Consider the following 21,763-nt stretch of genomic DNA (forward strand, 5'->3'; position numbering starts at 1 on the left):
TTTCGGCCATTCATTCTGAAAATTGTCCAGTTAAGGCTATGCTAAATTACTTAAAGCTCCGCGGGTCTATGCCAGGTCCACTCTCCCACTGGTCTTACAACGATATATTCCAGTATCAAGGGCATATTTCTCTCAAAATCTCCGAAATACTCTGTTGTGGGTTAAGCTAGACCCCTCAAAATTCAAAGGGCACAGTTTTCGCATTGGTGCGGCTACATCAGCCCACATGTTAGGAATATCCGACGTTCAGATACACGTGATTGGAAGGTGGAGGTCATCTGCTTACAGAAAATACAGTTGTACATTCGTCTTCCAACACTGCCAGGTCTCGTGCAATGAAATGAATGTATAGGTTTGTTTTTTGCTTTAGCTTTGTATTGATATTTCATTTTGTCGTTTAATAAGGCAGTACCCTTTTTGATAGAAACACATTCGGAGTATAAGTTTTATATGTATATAAGTCCATGAAGTAATCTCATATTAATTGTTTCTCATGGCGAATTGGACCCCACCTTCGTGGCAAAAGTACACAAAATATATTTGTCATTTTTTGTATCTAGTCAATTTTGTATAAATTTGTTATCAGTTATGTAGGTTTTGTCTCACCTTCAGATTATAAACTAGAGGTGAACAAAAAAAAATCCTAAACACTAAGTTTATATGGTCAATTTTGTGTAATTGACATTACTATCATTTTGTTTGATCCCAGCGCCCCTGGGATTATTTGTCTTGGGACGTTAGGGAAATACTTTTGTATTGAAATTATCACATGTTCAAATAGCTAGATAATTTGTATTGTTGTGAATTATTATTGGTTCTCACCTGGTACTTGAGTGATATTAACGTCATTTATAGTGTATTAAATGGCCATTTTCATTCAGTTAAGTTAGTCTAAATGTCATTTTATTATGATCCCACGAACAAGCAGCTTACCGTGATTTAACATAAAAGCTCTTATTGATTCATGATTTTGAACATATACGGCACATATAACTTTAATAAACCAAACAGAACAATCTGTAGGTCATGAAGTTATTCCTGCCTAGAATGTAATATACACGTAAAGGTCATAGCAAAAATCACTGAAAGATCGAAGAAAAGTAACATCTATTATTTATAGAATAAATCCCATTTATATTCACAGAGGAATTCAAGCAATTCAACAATCATTATGTCTATTGACTTTTTTTCGTCATTCGCAAGAGAAATCAACGGATATGCCTGCTGTTATAGTCAGTACATACATTATAGTTTAAACATGCATCTTATATAAAGAGATTGCATATCGGTTTATCAACTGACTACAACCAGTTAGACAGGCCACCAGTCTCTAGAATATTTTTTAAAAAATCACTAAAATTTGACTTGATTCGTTTTGTCTCTACTACATGCCTGATCTTAAGTTTCAAACTAGGGGGAGATATTGTAGTAAAGAGCTCTGATAAGAATATCTTGTCAACAACTGGTGATCTGGTGACCAGTCTAACAAACAATGTGCCTAAAAAGACTAAGTAGATATTCATTAGCAACAAATAAACAACCTATAATTAAGTCGGATAACACAAAGCATAACGTTTCCCTTCTTCATGGCTATTTTTAAATATCTCCCACAATGCCGTCTCATGTTTGCTCTCATGTTGAGCGCTCGCCCCTGTCAGGAAGGCTCTGGGTTCTGTCTTTTTTGCCAGACACACTATAGTGTATAAAAGAGATAGTTTCTGCTCCTGCTTAAACTCCCATTATGTTTTCACGAATGTTCTACAAACTAAACATCGATGATCCTTTTGAATGTATCTTCACTTGTTTCGTTCAAATATGTACAGTTACTACAAAAATGCATATCAAAAAAATGAAATGGAACACGTAAATGTAAGGTTACCAATTCTATCACTTGACAAAATTTGGTATAATGGTTCAAAATTTGGTCAAAATATTTCAAAAACATAATGGTTCAGCAGGGGTCCGGAGGCCGGCTTTAAATGACGCTATATGTTACTAGGACCCTAAAATCTAACATACACAGTACCATCCAACTAACCTGAACTAAATTGAAAATGTTTATAATCATTTCAACCTTGCCATTATTATAACCCTATTATAAGAAATGCTATACACTGGAGCTGTCCCTATCACTAACTGTATAGAGTGTTTTTGGAAGTAGATCATTACTAATTAACTGACAATCCATTATGCTTACTGTCAATAAAATACTATAGCATCACTAATTTATTTACACGTTACTATGCTTACTGTCAAGAGAAATAATAAATCATAACTTATTTATTTACACGTTACTATGCTTACTGTCAAGAGAAACAATAAATGCTTACTGTCAAGAGAAATAATAAATCATAACTAATTTATTTACACGTTACTATGCTTACTGTCAAGAGAAATAATAAATCATAACTTATTTATTTACACGTTACTATGCTTACTGTCAAGAGAAATAATAAATCATAACTTATTTATTTACATTTTACTATGCTTACTGTCAAGAGAAATAATAAATCATAACTAATTTATTTACACGTTACTATGCTTACTGTCAAGAGAAATAATAAATCATAACTTATTTATTTACACGTTACTATGCTTACTGTCAAGAGAAATAATAAATCATAACTAATTTATTTACACTTTACTATGCTTACTGTCAAGAGAAATAATAAATCATAACTTATTTATTTACACTTTACTATGCTTACTGTCAAGAGAAATATAAATCCTAACTTATTTATTTACACTTTACTATGCTTACTGTCAAGAGAAATAATAAATCCTAACTTATTTATTTATATTTTACTATGCTTACTGTCAAGAGAAATAATAAATCATAACTTATTTATTTATATTTTACTATGCTTACTGCCAAATAAAACGACAATAATGTTCAATTCTTTAAGATAATATTTATGTTTTGATTGCTATTGTTTCTTTGACATTTCAATCTTTTGTGAAAGATTTAGTTCTTACGCGTTTAATGTCCGTATTTTTACGACTATTTCTGTCTCAGCCTAATCATTGTTAACATATCGATATCTATTTCAGTTCGAGCTAAATAAATCCCATCCTATCAGTTTTCTCTTGCTTTCCAATGTTCTGTATTTGGACTATACTCCATCGCATTTTATCACCTTCATCATGCCATTTTCATGCGTCTGTGCGCAGGGATGTTATCTTCAGTTTCCATGCGAACGTTTTTATCCTAAGCTCAATCTAATCCCGCGCGTTCGTGCACATACCCCATCATGTATATTTCTGCAGGACAGATTATTCTTAATTCATTCCGTAGTTTTACATTTCAGTAACTAATCATTGGATATGTTATATTATTTATTTTTACGAACCAGACAAAGCAATTATAATGTATTGATTTATATTATGAAGATATAACTCAGAGTAATTTAGATTTAAGCATACGATTAATTTGAATAGATTTTTATGTTAAAGATATATCATGCAACAAATCTAAGTGCACTCTTAGTTATTTTATTATTTATCTTTTTATTTTTTGAATACAGTTCTCGTAATTGTCGAAAACTTTTAATAAGCTAAATCAAGTTTTCAATTTCAGTTAAAAATCATGTACAGGTCATATACGACCCGCTGCCAGTGGAACCTCAACGTAATCACATTCCATTCATATTACGTCCGACTGAGATTTTATTTTCTTATCATGCACGCACCTTAGTACCCTTACTTGGTAATGAAGGTGACAATAAAAGGTGATACACGACATAGACAGATGTAATACTATTACAAATTGGTCTGTCTCGTATGAGGATCAGTGATGTTGAATATCAGAATTGTTATCGTATCCATAGCAACGGTTAGGTAATGCTGTCGATTATTGTTTTGTACCTGGGTGCTTAATACGTGTTCTAAAGATATCAATTATGTCGCTAAAATGTTATTGATAATTTCAAAGCGAATATGATATGAATGATATATGAAAAGCTATAATGCTTTCACTATGTCCTCTAAACAATTGCTGATAAGGTCAATTTGATTTCCGCGCACAGCCAGAAATCCCGGAGAGATGGCGGCGTTGGAACCTTGTCAGACTCATCGCTTTGTGAAACTTATCCTAATTATGGTAGAATGTCATATATAACGTCTCGTCATGTTCCACGGTTGTACCTCCGGATACAAATATAATACAAAAGTATGAAATCAACCAGAATAGTTTCCGGGAACACTTATGCACAACAAATCAGACCAATATGTAGAGAAACAAAATAATCACATTACATTGTTTTGTAGATTGGTTTCCAAAACAAAACATCTCCGGGATTCTGAAATAGGATACATCACCACATAGTCATCCCCAACGCTCCAGGGGTTACTATCCTTGACGTTATATCCATTCCTGGACTATTTCAAGATAAAACTGGAGGCAACCCAGGAGACCAATCACAGGCCTGCATGGACTTCCTTTGAAGGTTACAGAAAGACCGATGCATAAACTCTAGGCAACACATTCAACCACAATGTACTGATATTCGATTCCTTTGATGCACATCAAAGGTTTTGTTTGGTTTGTTGCCTTCAGTAATATAACGGCAATGATAGTTACCCCTGGAGTATCGATGATGCCATACAGTAAAACACGATCATATCTTTATGAAATAATAATTGCTGAAATTGAATCCGTTTAAAAGTTGTTCGTGATCTAAATTTTTTACTTGTTTTCCATCAAATAATCTTAGCAAGTAGTAGCATACAGTACACGGTCTTTCATGGATATATCATTGTTTTTCATAGTTAATTTAGCGTTTTGGTTGGCCGAATTCAGTTTTTTTATACCACCATGAAAAAAAAAATCCGAAAATGACGTGAAACCCCGTGTTTTCATGACGTCACAGAAACATTGACGTTGCGTAAAATAGTCCCTTCGAAAACCAATGGAATCGTACGTGTTAACGTATTTGGTTTTATCAAGTAGTCTGGAAAATTAATTAGAAATATTGATGTCACTATTTTTTAATATCACCAGGTAATGAAATAGGCTTTGTTTGCAAACTTTTGTGGGAATCTGTAACGCGGATTCACACAGCTTGCAAACAAAATTTCTTTCATACCGCGATGAAATAAAAAAAAATGTGACATCAATGTCTAAATAAATTAGAAGAAATACATTTCAACGCCAGGATGGGACATTTTTTACTCACGAAGTTAAATGTCCTTTTTTTCCTTTTTGCATGACGACTACATAAGAACAGTGGTTAAGAGTGCAGAAAGTTCATTTTGAATCTAAAAATAAACATACTGCATTTGATTGTAATTTGAAGAAACTGTTTGTGAGATAGAGGTTACAAATGAGTTCTTGGATATGAAATTTATTCCACAGTCGTAAATTATTTTCTAAACGTTACAAAAGATACGAGCTTTAATATATCAAGTGTCGTATAAACAAGTATTGTTAATTAACAGCTGCACTGTTAATTCGATACCAAGAGAGTTGATTAATACCAACATGATGTGGTAGAATATCTTATATCACACATGTGGTCGATGTTGTAATTTAATTTTAACGCGGCCTTTTCCTAATAAAATAAAATTAAGGGTTCCTGTTTTACATTTTGCATATTACAATAATGTTTTTTTTCTGGATGTGCACTTGCTTAAAGCATCTCTAAGATGAAGATTAATTTCAGTCCTAAATATGTTACATTGATAAACGTAGAGTCTAGTGTTTATAATAATCAGCAACGGGCTACCTACTTATTCAAAATAATGAAACGTCAGATTATGATATCGAATTCAATGTTAGGTTGCATGCAAACTGTATTGACAAATTAAAAGAGAAATTTTGAATATAACATTAACTTACAATCAGATAATATCGTTTGCAATTGTCAGGCCATGCGGAATAACAAGAGATGTATGAAGTCCTTTTTCATACTTTGGCTTTCGACTTTGTTGTTATGAATAAAAAGTTCGTTTATATAAAGCATTTCTGGTAAAAAGATCCCAAGATAATAACATTGTCTCAGTAAAGCCATATCAGTGCAAACCGATACTAGTATTCTTTGTAGTGTCGAATGTCAAAAAAATTAGGATATTTCATTCCAGAGCTCCGTAATATTGTAGAAGCTATTAAGTTCATTGAGCGGGTTAGAAACTCGATTAAGAAAAGAACCATGTTCTGTTCGCAATAATAGTATACCGTAAAACGGTGAAAATTCATATGATTTGAAAGTTTTAAAGGCAATCGTTCAGTTACGTATACCGTTACACTATCGTTCTTTATCGTGATGCAACCCCACATAGGCTAGCATTATTTTGACGTTTTTTATTATTCAATTGAAAGTAATTTGTAGTTGTTATTATTGTATGGTTGTAACTATTTTGCATTGATAATCGTTATTTATGGTGGCCCGTTAGTGCCATTTACTAATATCGTAATTTGGCCTTGTTAACTTAGGTCGACAACGCGAGATCGCGACAACTCGACGGCGACAACGCGACAACTCGACGGCGACGCTCGACAACTCGACGGCGACGCTCGACAACTCGACGGCGACAGAGCGATATTATCGCCGATATTATCGAGCGTCGCCGTCGAGTTGTCGCGTTGTCGAGCGTCGCGTAAATTCTGGACATGCGTATTGACACACAAACGTTCAGCTGATCTAGTTTCAAACTTCAAATTGAATGAGTTTCTTGATAAAATACATAATGTAGAGAAATATATTTACAACATTCAACAAATGGATGTCATTGAAATTATTGTGATGGTCGCTTTTGATGCATTTTTTGGTCATTAATGCTACTTATGCCAATGTAAGTGTGTTTTGTGGTTTTTATGAACAATCGTTATCTTACTCCACAATACATCGACCTTTCGTACATAATTCATGCAATTTAGTCATAATCATATTCTAATTAAACGAATTGGAATATAACGTTACATGTAACTACTTTTGACATGCATATAGAACTTTCTTTGTCTATTTTTTATTTATGTTTCACTGTCTCTCTTTCTTCTGAATTGTTAAATTTCCTTGGATTCAGTATCCAGATTTATAATATGTCTTTTTCAAGTAGTTAATCGAAAAGCTTAACACCTGTACCACATTATAATTTATTTACCCTAAAACCTCAAGTATAAGCTTTTTCAATTCATGGCCCATATGAATTCCATAGCTACGACCATTATGACCTAATGTAAATTATGAACTTTTTCAAAAGTCCTCATCTCTTCAAACATTGGATTAGAATCATAAAAATAATTATAAGTATGTTTCAATTCAGTATCCAATAATCATTTAATTTTTGTTGTTGGCATCTGTAATGTATGAAGATCTTAAAGCTTTTCACATACACAGTGTGTGTTGATTTGATATTAACACATCATCCTTCAACTATTGGTATAAAGATATAAAGATCAATATGTTTCAATGCGATATCCAATAATCATAAATGTACGTATTCGTTCAAATTATTTTTCGGTCTCTTATATACAATCAATATCTACATTGTAAGAGCCTTGTCTTCTGTGTTAATCCGGGATTAAATTAAGAACCACGGATCTAAGAACCTATTAATTTGGACTCTGTATTAATATGGATCTAGGAACCTTGAACTGTACGTTAATAGGGATCCCAGAACCTAGGACTCTGTATTAATATGGATCTAAGAACATTGAACTGTGCGTTAATAGGGATCGAAGAACCTAGGACTCTGTATTAATATGGATCTAAGAACCTTGGACTGTGTATCACTAGTAATAGGGATCTAAGAACCTAGGACTCTGTATTAATATGGACCTAAGAACCTTGGACTGTGTATCACTAGTAATAAGGATCTAAGAACCTAGGACTGTGTATTAATATAGGGACCTAAGAACCTAGGACTCTGTATTAATATGGATCTAAGAACCTTGGACTCTGTATAAATAGGGATCTTAGAACCTAGGACTATGTATCAATGCAGAATCTAAACACCCTGAACTTTGTAGTGCTTCAGGATGTAGGTTCACTTTTAACTTTTGAGTGTTAAGTTACACCAAAAAAAGTTGCACCACAGCTGCCTCCTTTTTGGTGCAACATTACACCAAACTTTTAGGTTACACCACGCGCACTGGTGTTAAGTTACACCAGTTGTGGTGCCACCTTTTTTTGGTGTGAATTTAATTCAGGATAGGTGTAATCTTCATCCCAAATCGGTGTAACCTTCATACAGGATCGATGTAACCTTCATCTCAAATTGGTGTAACCTTCATCCAAAAAAGGTGTAACCTTCATACATGATAGCTGTAGCCTTTATCCCAAACTGGTGTAACCTTCATCCAAGATAGGTGTAACCTTCATCCAGGATCGGTGTAACCTTCTTCCCAAATTGGTGTAACCTTCATCCAAAATAGATGTAATTTTAACCTTCATCCATGATCGGTGTAACCTTCTTCCCAAATGGGTGGCTCCTGTACACGTAGGTATGTTTATAGCACAATTTACATACTGAAAAAAAATACAAAACAAACCACAAAGCATCTTGTTCTTCTGAAAATTTACCACTTAGTAATTTAATGTAACAAATTTAAGAAACTAACTTTATATAATTATATATGTTCAAATTAAAGAATCTATAAATTCGAGGTACACTTATACTGTATATACTATCTAAGAACCACACTGATACTGTATATAGTATCTAAGTACCACACTTATACTGTATATAGTATCTAAGTACCACACTGATACTGTATATAGTATCTAAGAACCACACTGATACTGTATATAGTATCTAAGTACCACACTGATACTGTATATAGTATCTAAGAACCACACTAATACTGTATATAGTATCTAAGTACCACACTGATACTGTATATAGTATCTAAGAACCACATTGATACTGTATATAGTATCTAAGTACCACACTGATACTGTATATAATATCTAAGAACCACACTGATACTGTATATAGTTTGTAGGTACCACAGTGATACTGTAGATACTAGAAAGTATCTAAGAACCAAACCAACAGTGTATATAGTATCTAAGTACCACACTGATACTGTATATAGTATCTAAGAACCACACTAATACTGTATATAGTATCTAAGTACCACACTGATACTGTATATAGTATCTAAGTACCACACTGATACTGTATATAGTATCTAAGAACCACACTGATACTGTATATAGTATCTAAGTACCACACTGATACTGTATATAGTATCTAAGAACCACACTAATACTGTATATAGTATCTAAGAACCACACTGATACTGTATATAGTATCTAAGAACCACATTGACACTGTATATAGTATCTAAGTACCACATTTATACTGTATATAGTATCTAAGTACCACACTGATACTGTATATAATATCTAAGAACCACACTTATACTGTATATAGTTTGTAGGTACCACAGTGATACTGTAGATACTAGATAGTATCTAAGAACCAAACCAACAGTGTATATAGTATTTAAGTACCACACTGATACTGTATATAGTATCTAAGAACCACATTGATACTGTATATAGTATCTAAGAACCACACTGATACTGTATATAGTATCTAAGAACCACACTAATACTGTATATAGTATCTAAGTACCACACTTATACTGTATATAGTATCTAAGTACCACACTGATACTGTATATAGTATCTAAGAACCACACTAATACTGTATGTAGTATCTAAGAACCACATTGACACTGTTTATAGTATCTAAGAACCACACTAACACTGTATATTTTATCTTAAAGTTATCTAAGAATCTCACTGCTTCTGTACCACCATGAATCTAAGAGCCTTACTTACACGATGTACACTCTATTCTTGGATAGAACGGAATATAAGAGGTTGTTGGTGTCAGTAAGCATCTTTGATGGTGTCTATGAAGTGTCAGTATGAATCTTAAATTGTGTGTATATAGTGTCAGTAAGAATCTTAGATGGTGTGTATACAATGTCAGTAAGAATCTTAGATGGTGTGTATACAATGTCAGTAAGAATCTTTGATGGTGTGTATACAGTATAAGTGTTTTTTTTAGATACTATAAACAGTGTCAATGTGGTTCTTAGATACTATATACAGTGTCAATGTGGTTCTTAGATACTATATACAGTGTCAGTGTGGTTCTTAGATACTATATACAGTGTCTGTGTGGTTCTTAGATACTATATACAGTGTCTGTGTGGTTCTTAGATACTATATACAGTGTCTGTGTGGTTCTTATATACTATGTACAGTGTCGGTGTGGTTCTTATATACTATGTACAGTGTCAGTGTGGTTCTTATATACTATGTACAGTGTCGGTGTGGTTCTTATATACTATGTACAGTGTCGGTGTGGTTCTTATATACTATGTACAGTGTCAGTGTGGTTCTTATATACTATGTACAGTGTCAATGTTGTTCTTATATACTATGTACAGTGTCGGTGTGGTTCTTATATACTATGTACAGTGTCGGTGTGGTTCTTATATACTATGTACAGTGTCGGTGTGGTTCTTATATACTATGTACAGTGTCAATGTTGTTCTTATATACTATGTACAGTGTCGGTGTGGTTCTTATATACTATGTACAGTGTCGGTGTGGTTCTTATATACTATGTACAGTGTCGGTGTGGTTCTTATATACTATGTACAGTGTCAATGTGGTTCTTATATACTATGTACAGTGTCGGTGTGGTTCTTATATACTATGTACAGTGTCGGTGTGGTTCTTATATACTATGTACAGTGTCAGTGTGGTTCTTATATACTATGTACAGTGTCGGTGTGGTTATTAGATGCTGCATGTAAAATATAAAGGTGGTTCTTAATTATTACATATACGACATACAGGATATATAGTGTCAGCGTGGCTATTAGATATTCCATTTACAATGTGAACGTTATTCTTAGATACAGGATACGTATCTGAATCTGGTTCTTCTGATTTGAATTAATGCTTTGGTCAAGATTTCTATATCCTGAAGTTTATCAGATTACAGTGGTCAATGTTCTTAGATACCGAATTAATGAAGGTGCCCAGGTTCTTAGTTATATAATAACAGGTTCTTAGAAGGTACCTACACCCTGAAGCAATAGAAAGGTCACTGAGGTGCTTAAATTCTGCATTGATACATTGTCCAATGTTCTTAGTTCCATATTAATACAGAGTCAAAGGTTCTTAGATCTCTATTAAAACATAGTCCAGGTTCTAAGATCCTTTTTAATACAGAGACCAAGGTTCTTAGATCCCTATCAATACACATTTCAAGATTCTTAGATCCCTATTAATACACAGTCCAAAGTTCTTAGATCCATATTAATACAGAGTCCTAGGTTCTTAGATCCATATTAATACAGAGTCCAAGGTTCTTAGATCCATATTAATACAGAGTCCTAGGTTCTTAGATCCATATTAATACAGAGTCCTAGGTTCTTAGATCCATATTAAAACAGAGTCCTAGGTTCTTAGATCCATATTACATGTAATACAGAGTCCTAGGTTCTTAGATCCATATTAAAACAGAGTCCTAGGTTCTTAGATCCCATTCAATACACAGTCAAAGGATCTTAGATCCATATCAGTATAGAGTCCTAGGTTCTTAGATCCCTATTAATACACAGTCCTAGGATCTTAGATCAATATTAATACACGGCCCAAGGATCTTAGATCCATATCAATACAGAGTCCTAGGTTCTTAGATCCCTATTAATACACAGTCCAAGGTTCTTAGATCCCTGGTTCTTAATTAAACTCCGGATTAACACAGAAGCCAAGGCTCTTACAATGTAGGCCATGAATTGGAAAAGCTTATAGATTCTACTTGAGGTTTTAGGATAAATAAATTATAATGTGGTACAGGTTTTAAGCTTTCCGATTAACTACTTGAAAAAGTCATATTTTAAATCTGGATACTGAATCCAAGGAAATTTAGCAAATCAAAAGAAAGAGAGACAGTGAAACATAAATAAAAAAGATAGACAAAGAATAGGCTATATACATAAAGTCGATGTATTGCGGAGTAAGATAACGATTTTCCGTAAAAATCACAAACCACACTTACATTGACATAAGAAGCATTAATTACCACAAAATGCATCAAAAGCGATCATCACAATAATTTCAATGACATCCATTTGTTGAATGTTGTAAATTATATTTCTCTACACTATGTATTTTATAAAGAAACTCATTCAATTTGAAGTTTGAAACTAGATCATCTGAACGTTTGTGTGTTAATACGCATGTCCAGAATTTACGCGACGCTCGACAACGCGACAACTCGACGGCGACGCTCGATAATATCGGCGATAATATCGCTCTGTCGCCGTCGAGTTGTCGCGATCGCCGTCGAGTTGTCGAGCGTCGCCGTCGAGTTGTCGAGCGTCGCCGTCGAGTTGTCGAGCGTCGCCGTCGAGTTGTCACCGTCGAGTTGTCGCGATCTCGCGTTGTCGACCTTAAATTGACAGGGCGATATTGCGATATTAGTAAATGGCACTAACGGGCCACCATCGTTATTTCATATTTCAATCCACATGTTGGATTTTTTGTGATAAATTCAAATGTCACCCTTTTGGGGTGCCAATTTTAATTTTATTTAGTTGTCCAGCTGTTCTTGATATGAGTTGAAGGGGATAAATTATGTTCTGTAAATCGACCAGTTTCCATGGTGACTTAAGTTCGCATTTCAGTTGTACGGTAACAACTTTTTCATGACGATTTAATTTCGCGATCGAGATCTCTATGGTTCTACTTTACCTGTATTTGAAACATTTGTGTGGGCGTTTATTTTGCGATTTTCCATTTCCGCAAAATACGCAATTTTTAATCGCAGACGAGATTAAGTTGAAAATGCGCATTTTTTCTGACAGAGATAAAATTTGACTACCGGAAAACGCACGATCTAAGAATATTTTAACTATTTGCGTGTGTTATAACTCTATATACATGTAGGTATAAAGGGCCTAGAATAACGCCCCTTTTATCTATATTTGAACTTATACCCTCGTGGTTTACTCTATTCCCCTCTGAGTAGCACACATGTGAACTCTGCTAGGTTTTTACGCTGACAAAAAACTCAAAGGCACGTATTGTCGAAAATTGAGCAGTAATTAAAGCCAGTGAATTAATCATTTAATAGCTAAACGTTTAAAAGGTTGGGAAAATCTTCTTGAAAAAACGCAAAACAACTAGAGTGGTAAGAAGTATGGTGATCACTCAAGTGCCCCAAACCCAGTACACCCTGTTGAGCAATGATTTCATTGAAAGTACGGCCACTACACATGTCCTTATCGTTGATGTTGAGGACATGTGTATTGGTCTTTCTCCAAGTCACTGGAACTTGCCTACCAACAATGATAACAAGCCCTCCACCTCTGGGTCGCAAGTATGTCATCAGCAATTTATTACTGTTATTTGCTGATTTTTTTTGGGTCAGAAGTTGATGTATCATAATCTAATTTTGACATGATAAATATTACATTTTTGAGTTGGTTTAAGAATTTAGAATGGTATTGTTTCTGTCTACAATCCAACTTCCAAACATATCATCGGTATAATCTGTTTAACCATTTAAGTACGAAAACGATAAAATTCGAAAATATAGAAAGCATTTTTTTTTCTTTATAGAAAGTTTTCCGATGGAATAAGGTGACTGATTTACCATCGCATTGAGGAATTAAACCCCATTTTAGCACAATTTTCTATTGCATATTTTAGAACACAATTAGATCGCAATTGGTTAACCCAAGCTGTCTTTTGTCTTAGGCGAAATTAATAATACATGGGTAGCTAATTTAGGTGAAAAATAACTTATAAAGATGCTCCACCTTCGACAGAGCATAAATGATAGTCATCATTGGAACACTAATTGGTGTTTAATCGTATATATGTATGTCTAATTAACACAAAAATAGTATGAAATAGTTTATTTTGCCTTTGGTGCATTTACAATAAGTACTTAATTTCATATGGGATATAGTGCCTCGGATTTTTTTCGGGATGCATTTTTTTGCCATATTTTTATCTTGAAGTAAAAATAAAAATTCAAACTTTTCAATGGCAGTAATGGTGTAAAGTAAGTAACTTATGTATCTGAAGAAAAATACTAATTCGTCTGCTCCTGTTTTTGTGGTAAAAAATCACATTTGTCAGCAGTGGAGCATCTTTAAGATATCATCAACACAAAATTACACATTTCATCATTCATTATCATAAAAGGAACATCTATATCAATATTAATTGAAGCAATTGTAAAGCATGATTATCTAAACCTTAATTAAACAAGTAACAAAATAACTAATCATACTTGCAACGTTATATTGCAAACGTTAACCACACGAACATATTGCAGTCTCGATCTTCAAAACCACGCACGCACATCACACCACATACACAAGAGGCCGTCCTTTAATTACCATGGCTGTTAAACTAATAGGGTATTAAATTCTGTACACAACTATCACCCATCATGATAATAGGTATATCTTAATACCGATATTAGTTAGCAAGTGAGTGGGATTAATATATAATAGGAAAGAACGAAATCTAATATCACAGACAGTAATGATAATTCCTGTATTCCTGTATTCCTGTATTCCAGTATTCCTGTATTCCAGTATTCCTGTATTCCTGTATTCCAGTATTTCTGTATTCCAGTATTCCTGTATTCCTGTATTCCAGTATATGTAATAAATATTGGATCAGTGTTTTGGATCTTCCTTTCTTGCTCTGCTTTGTGTAACTGTTCTGGTCTTCATCCCCTTATGGAAATACAGAATTATTATATTGCTATGTATAGCTCATATTAATGTCTAGGCTTTCAAAAGATTAAATGAATTCTACGTTTCCTGTTCTGTTTTGTGTAACTGTTCTGGTATCCATCCCTTATGAAAATGCAGAATTATAATATCGATTTGACTGTATATCTGAAATTAAATGTCTACAGCATCGAAATTAACGCGTAGTCTATTTTCAGTATTTTATGGTTGAAATGAATAATACAATGTGAAATATATTTTAATGGTTGAATGCGGGTCCTAACGACTGTTTCAATTTAAATATTTAGAGCATCACATCAATATGTATAATTTCAAAGTAATGTCTACTACATCAACACGCATTCAGTATAGTTTATTTTCGGAATTGGTGTGTAAAATCAACATTTTTTATGGTTGAATGAAGGATCTTACTATTAATTTTAATATGTATGACACTAAAACAAGATCTGTGTCCGGATTAAAAAGACCGATGCTTCCATTGTCATTTTTATCGTGTGCGGCGGACTAATTAGCCAATAACATGGTCGTCTTGGAAGATAATTAAATTCCCAAACAGGAATTACTGTCAATTGGCGGAATCAATAGACCATGACACCCATCTACCACAGTTACACATGATTTGTTCCCCCTAGGGAGCACATGAATGAAATAGCTTGTTACCATCGGCGGGAGCTGAAGGCTAAACATTGGCGAGGTCTTTTGTACAATCGATCTAAGGGGATGGGTATGTATATGTTATATTAGATCGGTACAGGAATTGCACGACTGACATATCGGGGAACCACTAGCTCCTAATATACTCGGGCAATAATTACACCCATTGTTGACTTAACGTAAAGCAAATTGACTGCGATACGACTCCGATTTTGTACTAGTACATCTATATTTGGGGTTCAAATCCTTAAAAGGGTTCTATTAATGCACGCGACATCTGATTTGATTATTGTGGGTTATGACAGGCATTAGGGACATGCGAGTGTAGTAATTTTGTTCGTCGAGTGATAAAAATAAAAATAAAAACTTACTTATAACCCGGCAAGGTTGGAGCTGTGATTACGGGGAGTAATCACTGTTAATGGGTTGGTAATTTAAAGGTTCGTGCCGCCTTTACGACAAATCTTGAGTAGTAAAACTGTAAGCATGCTCTACTACAGTCGACGCTATGATAGAGAACTCCACTGCCTGATGGAGCCTGACATGGTGTGTTGTGTATAATATCGACACGCTCAACCCGACGAGGATGTATTCATCAGATGCTTTATAACTCCGCGGGGTCTAAAAACGGAAAACCAGCTGTTCTAGTCAAAATAACACGGAATTAACTGAGTTTTTCTGACAAGGTATCATAAGCGCTGTCTACAGATGGGCGATACCATCTAAACCTATTCGTTTTGTTGAAGTGAAAATAGAACATCGATAATAATGAGGACGCTGAATGGTTCGGACACAACCTGTTGAGTCTGTTATGTTTACCAATCCAGATACGTGGACGTGTGAAATTCTCTCTTTACATTTATGCTAGCATTCGTCTTAGCTTTAATGCACCTGAGGATGTGGTCTTAATATGCTGCAGTGTTTATTGTTGTTCCGCCACACTTGGGCGTATGTCGCGGCAGAACTTCCGGATTATGTCTTGTTGTGTTAGCTAAATTGGATACAACTCCCTGTAGTGTTGACTTATAGAAATAACGGTCATGTGATATCTTGGAATATGAAGTGACAGAACACTATCATTATCATGTTCACCAAATGGAATACAAATCTTCACTAACAGTGATGATAGTATTCCCCGTAGCTTACGTACTGTTATGATACCATCGGTAAATGTTATATAATATAAGTAAGGTACAACTGCTTGCGTTGGGAAATTCACACAACTTCTAAGATGAAAAGACAGAACGTTCGGACTCTGTCTCTGATTGTATGTACATTTACATACCTGTTGATAGGGGCTGCAGTGTTTGACGCTCTGGAGTCCGAGTATGAGTTGGAAAACAGACGCCGTCTGTTTGCAGAGGAGAAAGAAATACTCACAAAATACAACATTTCGGATGTGGACTTCGAAAACATAAAGGACAATGTTATAAGGTCCCGTCCTTACCAGGAGGTGATTCAGTGGAAGTTCGGAGGCGCCCTCTACTTCTCCCTGGTGGTGGTGGCAGTTATAGGTAAGTGTTCTGTTTCCAAGTTGTTAGTTGATCAGATTACCTAGATACAGAGAAACAAAATAATCACAATACATTGTTTTTTGTAGATTGGTTTCCGCTAACAATAAATGTCTGTAATTTTAAACATGATGTTTTGGAATACAGTAAAACACGGTTTTAACGAACATATGGGTGGTTTGTTTGTTTGTTTGATTAAATTAACGTCCTTTTAACAGCCAAGTTTATTTAAGGACGGTCTCCCATGTAAGCAGTGTGAAGTACATTGTACATGTTCTGTGAGACTGCAGTATATTTGTGTTGTGTCTCTTTGTGATAGTAGAACTCTTACCATGTTTATAGTGCTATCTCACTGAACCATGCCACCTGACACACATAACAAGCGCATCACCCCACTCCCTGTATGATGAGTGCAAAACAGAATGAAAAACGTTTATATAGACGTTGACATCATTACAAAATTCCGTCTGTAGGATACAAATTACTTCAAATAGTTAACAGCACCCGAAATTCTTCTCATGAAGACAAAACTTTTGTAATTTAAAAACATAGGCCTCATTTTTATTAATTTTGAGAATCGTATATTGTCGGTTTTCGTTGTTTAATGTAAAGTCCTATGTTTTCTTAGTATTTGCCATCAGTCCAATGTCTTTCTTATCTAGATCACAATAAATACAATATGGTTGAATATATTAACATGGAAATTATGGCCATAATCTTTGTATTTGATGTTTAATATAAAATCAGTGAATCTCAATAATACAGCTGCAGAAACGACGTAAACTGTAAATGATTTACGTAGATCAACCACATAAATGTCTGTTAATTTAGCCATTTGTAATATAATAGGATAGATGTAGAAATCTAAGCTTGACGTTTGCGAACGGTCATCCCACTAAGGTACATTATGCTGGCAACACACAAACTGATTATTTTACTTCACAAAGGGCCTTAATAGTCTGGATAAAATGTACAAAAGCAGCATAATTGTTAGAAGCATATATTTCATGATAATAACTCAGAATTATTAACGAATCAATAATATATTTGATATGTATTCATGTTGGTATCGCTGATTTAATGTTGGTTAAATTAGATAAACACACCGTTTATAACCCATGTTATGTCATATTAGTGACGTCATAATAGTCACGTTTTGAAGGTTACTCACGTCATAATAGTTACTTTTGGGTGTTACTGACGTCATAATAGTCACGTTTTTGGCGTTACATTTGTATTTATTTAAATTTCACTTTGGTTGGTTAGTAGATATATAGTGAAAACAGTGATAAGTGAGTGTAAATGTAAATATATCGATTTTTGGAAATCATTAAGATTTTTCCATACTACAACATTCATTCAATAATTACTTTTCCGGTTCAGGTTCATAAAGGAAGACCATGACATTGGCGTTTGTAACACCACTTCTGATTGGCTGATTCAATGTCGCAATGATTTCATATTTATAGAAAAACGAATCTCTCAATATATCTGACTTTTAATGAGATAATCCACAGTAGATCGAGTGATCGAGATTTATTTTAATATAGTTCTAAGTAAATTGTAGTTGGCATTGCCTTTCCTAACATCACTTCTATAAGTGGCTGATACAAGGGCGCCATGATTTCATTAAAAAAAAGAGTCCCTTCTAACATTTGCAGTGATAATTATAATCTATTGTGAATCGATTTGTAAGGATTAATTCGAACAGACGGATTAATTCGTATAGAGTTATTTATGTTATGCTTGGAGATGTGACACAAAAGTGTGCTTGCACTTTTATCATGTATGAGTACACTCCTAGTTTTATGTTACATATATCCAAAACATATAAAAAAAACATTCAATATGATCGTTTAATATATTGCAGATTTGATTTAAAACTGTAAAATGAGTTTTCCGTATTTTGTTGCAGGATATGGCCACAGTACACCTAAGACAATCTGGGGCAAGACCTTCTGTATGTTTTATGCTCTGATCGGCATCCCACTGTGTATCATCATGTTTCAAAGCGTCGGCGAGAGATTGAATACGTTCGTGACGTTTGTTTTAAAACAGATTAAAAAGTGTTTCCGGTTCAAAAACTCGGAGGTTTCACAAACAGATTTATTTTTTGTGACTATGAATTTGTCAACTATCATAATCACTACGGGAGCTTTGGCATTTTCTCACGTGGAGGGTTGGAATTATATCGACGCATTTTACTACTGTTTCATCACACTCACGACCATCGGATTCGGTGATTTTGTTGCATTACAGAAAGATTACATGGTCCAAGAAAAACCTCATTATTTTGCGTTTAGTATTCTCTTCATTCTGTTCGGGTTGACAGTTATCTCTGCGGCCATGAATCTGTTAATCCTCCGGTTTGTGACAATGAACACCGAGGATGAGCGTCGGGATGAAATGGAAGCTGCCGTAGCCGCCCAGAATGCAGTGCGGTTAGATGGTGACGTCATAACCGGTAATGGCGGTGTCGTATCAAATGCACAAGAGCGTCCAGAGTTTAATGACACATTATCCGTCTGTTCCTGCTCGTGCTACAAGTGGACATCTCCACGTGACAAAGTCTACACATCAAGCCCTGTAGCTAATCATAAACATAAAAGGAAGAGTCGGTCGTCTGCGCTGAACGCTCCAGAGTACTCCAAAGAAATGGATAGTGCCATGTCAGAAGACACCGAGTCCTTCCTTAACTGGCAAAGGAATAAAAGGGCTTCATTATAGGGATATTTTAGACACTTGTAATTACGCATACGCATCTGTTTTTTAAAATACATAAGGAAAATATAATATCAGTAAACGTGCGTCATTATAGGGTGATTGTCGACACTAATTACACATAAAGATATATTTATAATCTATTTATAAAATACATATACACAAGGAAAATATAATATCAGTAAACGTGCGTCATTATAGGGTGATTGTCGACACTAATTACACATATAGAGCTATTTATAATACATAAGGAAAATATAATATCAGTAAACGTGCGTCATTATAGGGTGATTGTCGACACTAATTACACATATACACAAATGTAGATCTATTTATAAAATACATATGGCAAACATAATATCAGTAAACGTGCGTCATTATAGGGTGATTGTCGACACTAATTACACATAATGTAGATCTATTTATAAAATACATAAGGAAAATATAATATCAGTAAACGTGCGTCATTATAGGGTGATTGTCGACACTAATTACACATATACACAAAGATCTATTTATAAAATACATAAGGAAAATATAATATCAGTAAACGTGCGTCATTATAAGGTGATTGTCGACACTAATTACACATAAAGATCTATTTATAATACATAAGGAAAATATAATATCAGTAAACGTGCGTCATTGTAAGGTGATTGTCGACACTAATTTCACATATAGAGCTATTTATAATACATAAGGAAAATATAATATCAGTAAACGTGCGTCATTATAGGGTGATTGTCGACACTAATTACACATATAGAGCTATTTATAATACATAAGGAAAATATAATATCAGTAAACGTGCGTCATTATAGGGTGATTGTCGACACTAATTACACATATACACAAATGTAGATCTATTTATAAAATACATATGGCAAATATAATATCAGTGAACGTGCGTCATTATAGGGTGATTGTCGACACTAATTTCACATATAGAGCTATTTATAATACATAAGGAAAATATAATATCAGTAAAGTTTCATTGTAGGGAGATTTATCGACACTGGGAATTACACATATAGAGCTATTTGAAAAATACATATTGAGGGGATAAAATATCAGTAAACGTGAACTTCTCTTTAGGGGTGTTTTTGGTACTGGTAATTACACATATACATGTATTTATAAAATACACATGGAGGAAATGAATCAGCTATCTGCTTTATCTCGTCTACGACACAATCATCAAACTTATTTTTTTTCGCTTGCGATTTTTCTCTTATAGTTCGCGTTCGATAAGAATTCGCGAAAATAAATAGCCACGAAAATGTTTTAACTACAAGAACAATAAAGCTTTCAAGCTATAAGGCGTGAAAATTTAATCTCAATGTAAGGTTGTTAGGTCTGAAAAAGTGAATATAAGCTACTTGGAGTTTATTGTTTCTTGTTAAGTTATATGTGCCGTAACTAGGCGAAAATTTTGACATGTTATTTTTTCTTCAATAGTCTATCGAAAAATCACCAGATTTTATTAATTATGCGGTGCAAATCATTCAAATGGACAGAGAAATATGTATTTCATTTCAAAATATTTTTGTTTAATCATTTTAATAAATAGGGATTGGGCAGCAGGTTATGCCTATATAAGCCCTCTCCCAGAAACATGTATGATGTATTTTAAATATTAATTACAACACAAAATTTATGTATTGTAAAATTCTTGTTTTTATGTACATGTTATAATGGAAACATATCTGCAGAAGTAACTTTAAAATTACTTCAAATACTGTCAAAATGTTAAATGAACTTTTAGACCACAACTTGGCTTCATATGGCTAACCGTATGTACTTAGTACGCATTTTGTTAATATATTTAGCTTTGGCAGTACTTCCAAAAATCAATTTCAGTTCTTATTTGTACTTGTACACTTAAAACCAAGGCATCACAAGTATAGTAATTCTCAAAATGTTGGTAATTTTTGGTAGTGAACAACATATCAAACGTTCTTCTTGATTCGTGAGCATGAACAATACGTCACATATAACTTGAATCCCTGAATGACCTTTTATTCGAGTAGATGATATTTAATTACAAAAACTTGTGTCTAAATCTGCCCTCATTAATCTGTTTACTGAGATATTTACGTGTCAGCTTTAAAATTCGCCATAACTAATTTCT

The 21,763-nt window shown here is 34.0% G+C and overlaps 1 protein-coding gene across 1 annotated transcript; it reads left to right on the forward strand.

Annotated features, from left to right (window-relative positions):
- Positions 1-15,913: 15,913 nt before the first annotated feature.
- LOC138309545 (two pore potassium channel protein sup-9-like) lies at positions 15,914-19,759 on the forward strand. The gene is made up of 2 exons (XM_069250774.1): positions 15,914-16,914; positions 18,827-19,759. The coding sequence occupies exons 1-2, from the start codon at positions 16,632-16,634 to the stop codon at positions 19,636-19,638; spliced, it is 1,095 nt and encodes a 364-aa protein (XP_069106875.1). The 5' UTR covers positions 15,914-16,631; the 3' UTR covers positions 19,639-19,759.
- Positions 19,760-21,763: the final 2,004 nt, after the last annotated feature.

This window comes from Argopecten irradians, chromosome 15 (genome assembly GCF_041381155.1).
Source record: "Argopecten irradians isolate NY chromosome 15, Ai_NY, whole genome shotgun sequence".
Lineage (NCBI taxonomy): Eukaryota > Metazoa > Mollusca > Bivalvia > Pectinida > Pectinidae > Argopecten > Argopecten irradians.

What these genes read in the sequence shown, in the direction of transcription:
- LOC138309545 (XM_069250774.1), top strand. Translation starts at nt 16,632, where the DNA reads ATGAAAAGACAGAACGTTCGGACTCTGTCTCTGATTGTATGTACATTT. An exon ending in GGTGGTGGTGGCAGTTATAG is followed by an intron (nt 16,915 to 18,826) that starts GTAAGTGTTCTG and finishes ATTTTGTTGCAG; the next exon opens with GATATGGCCACAGTACACCT.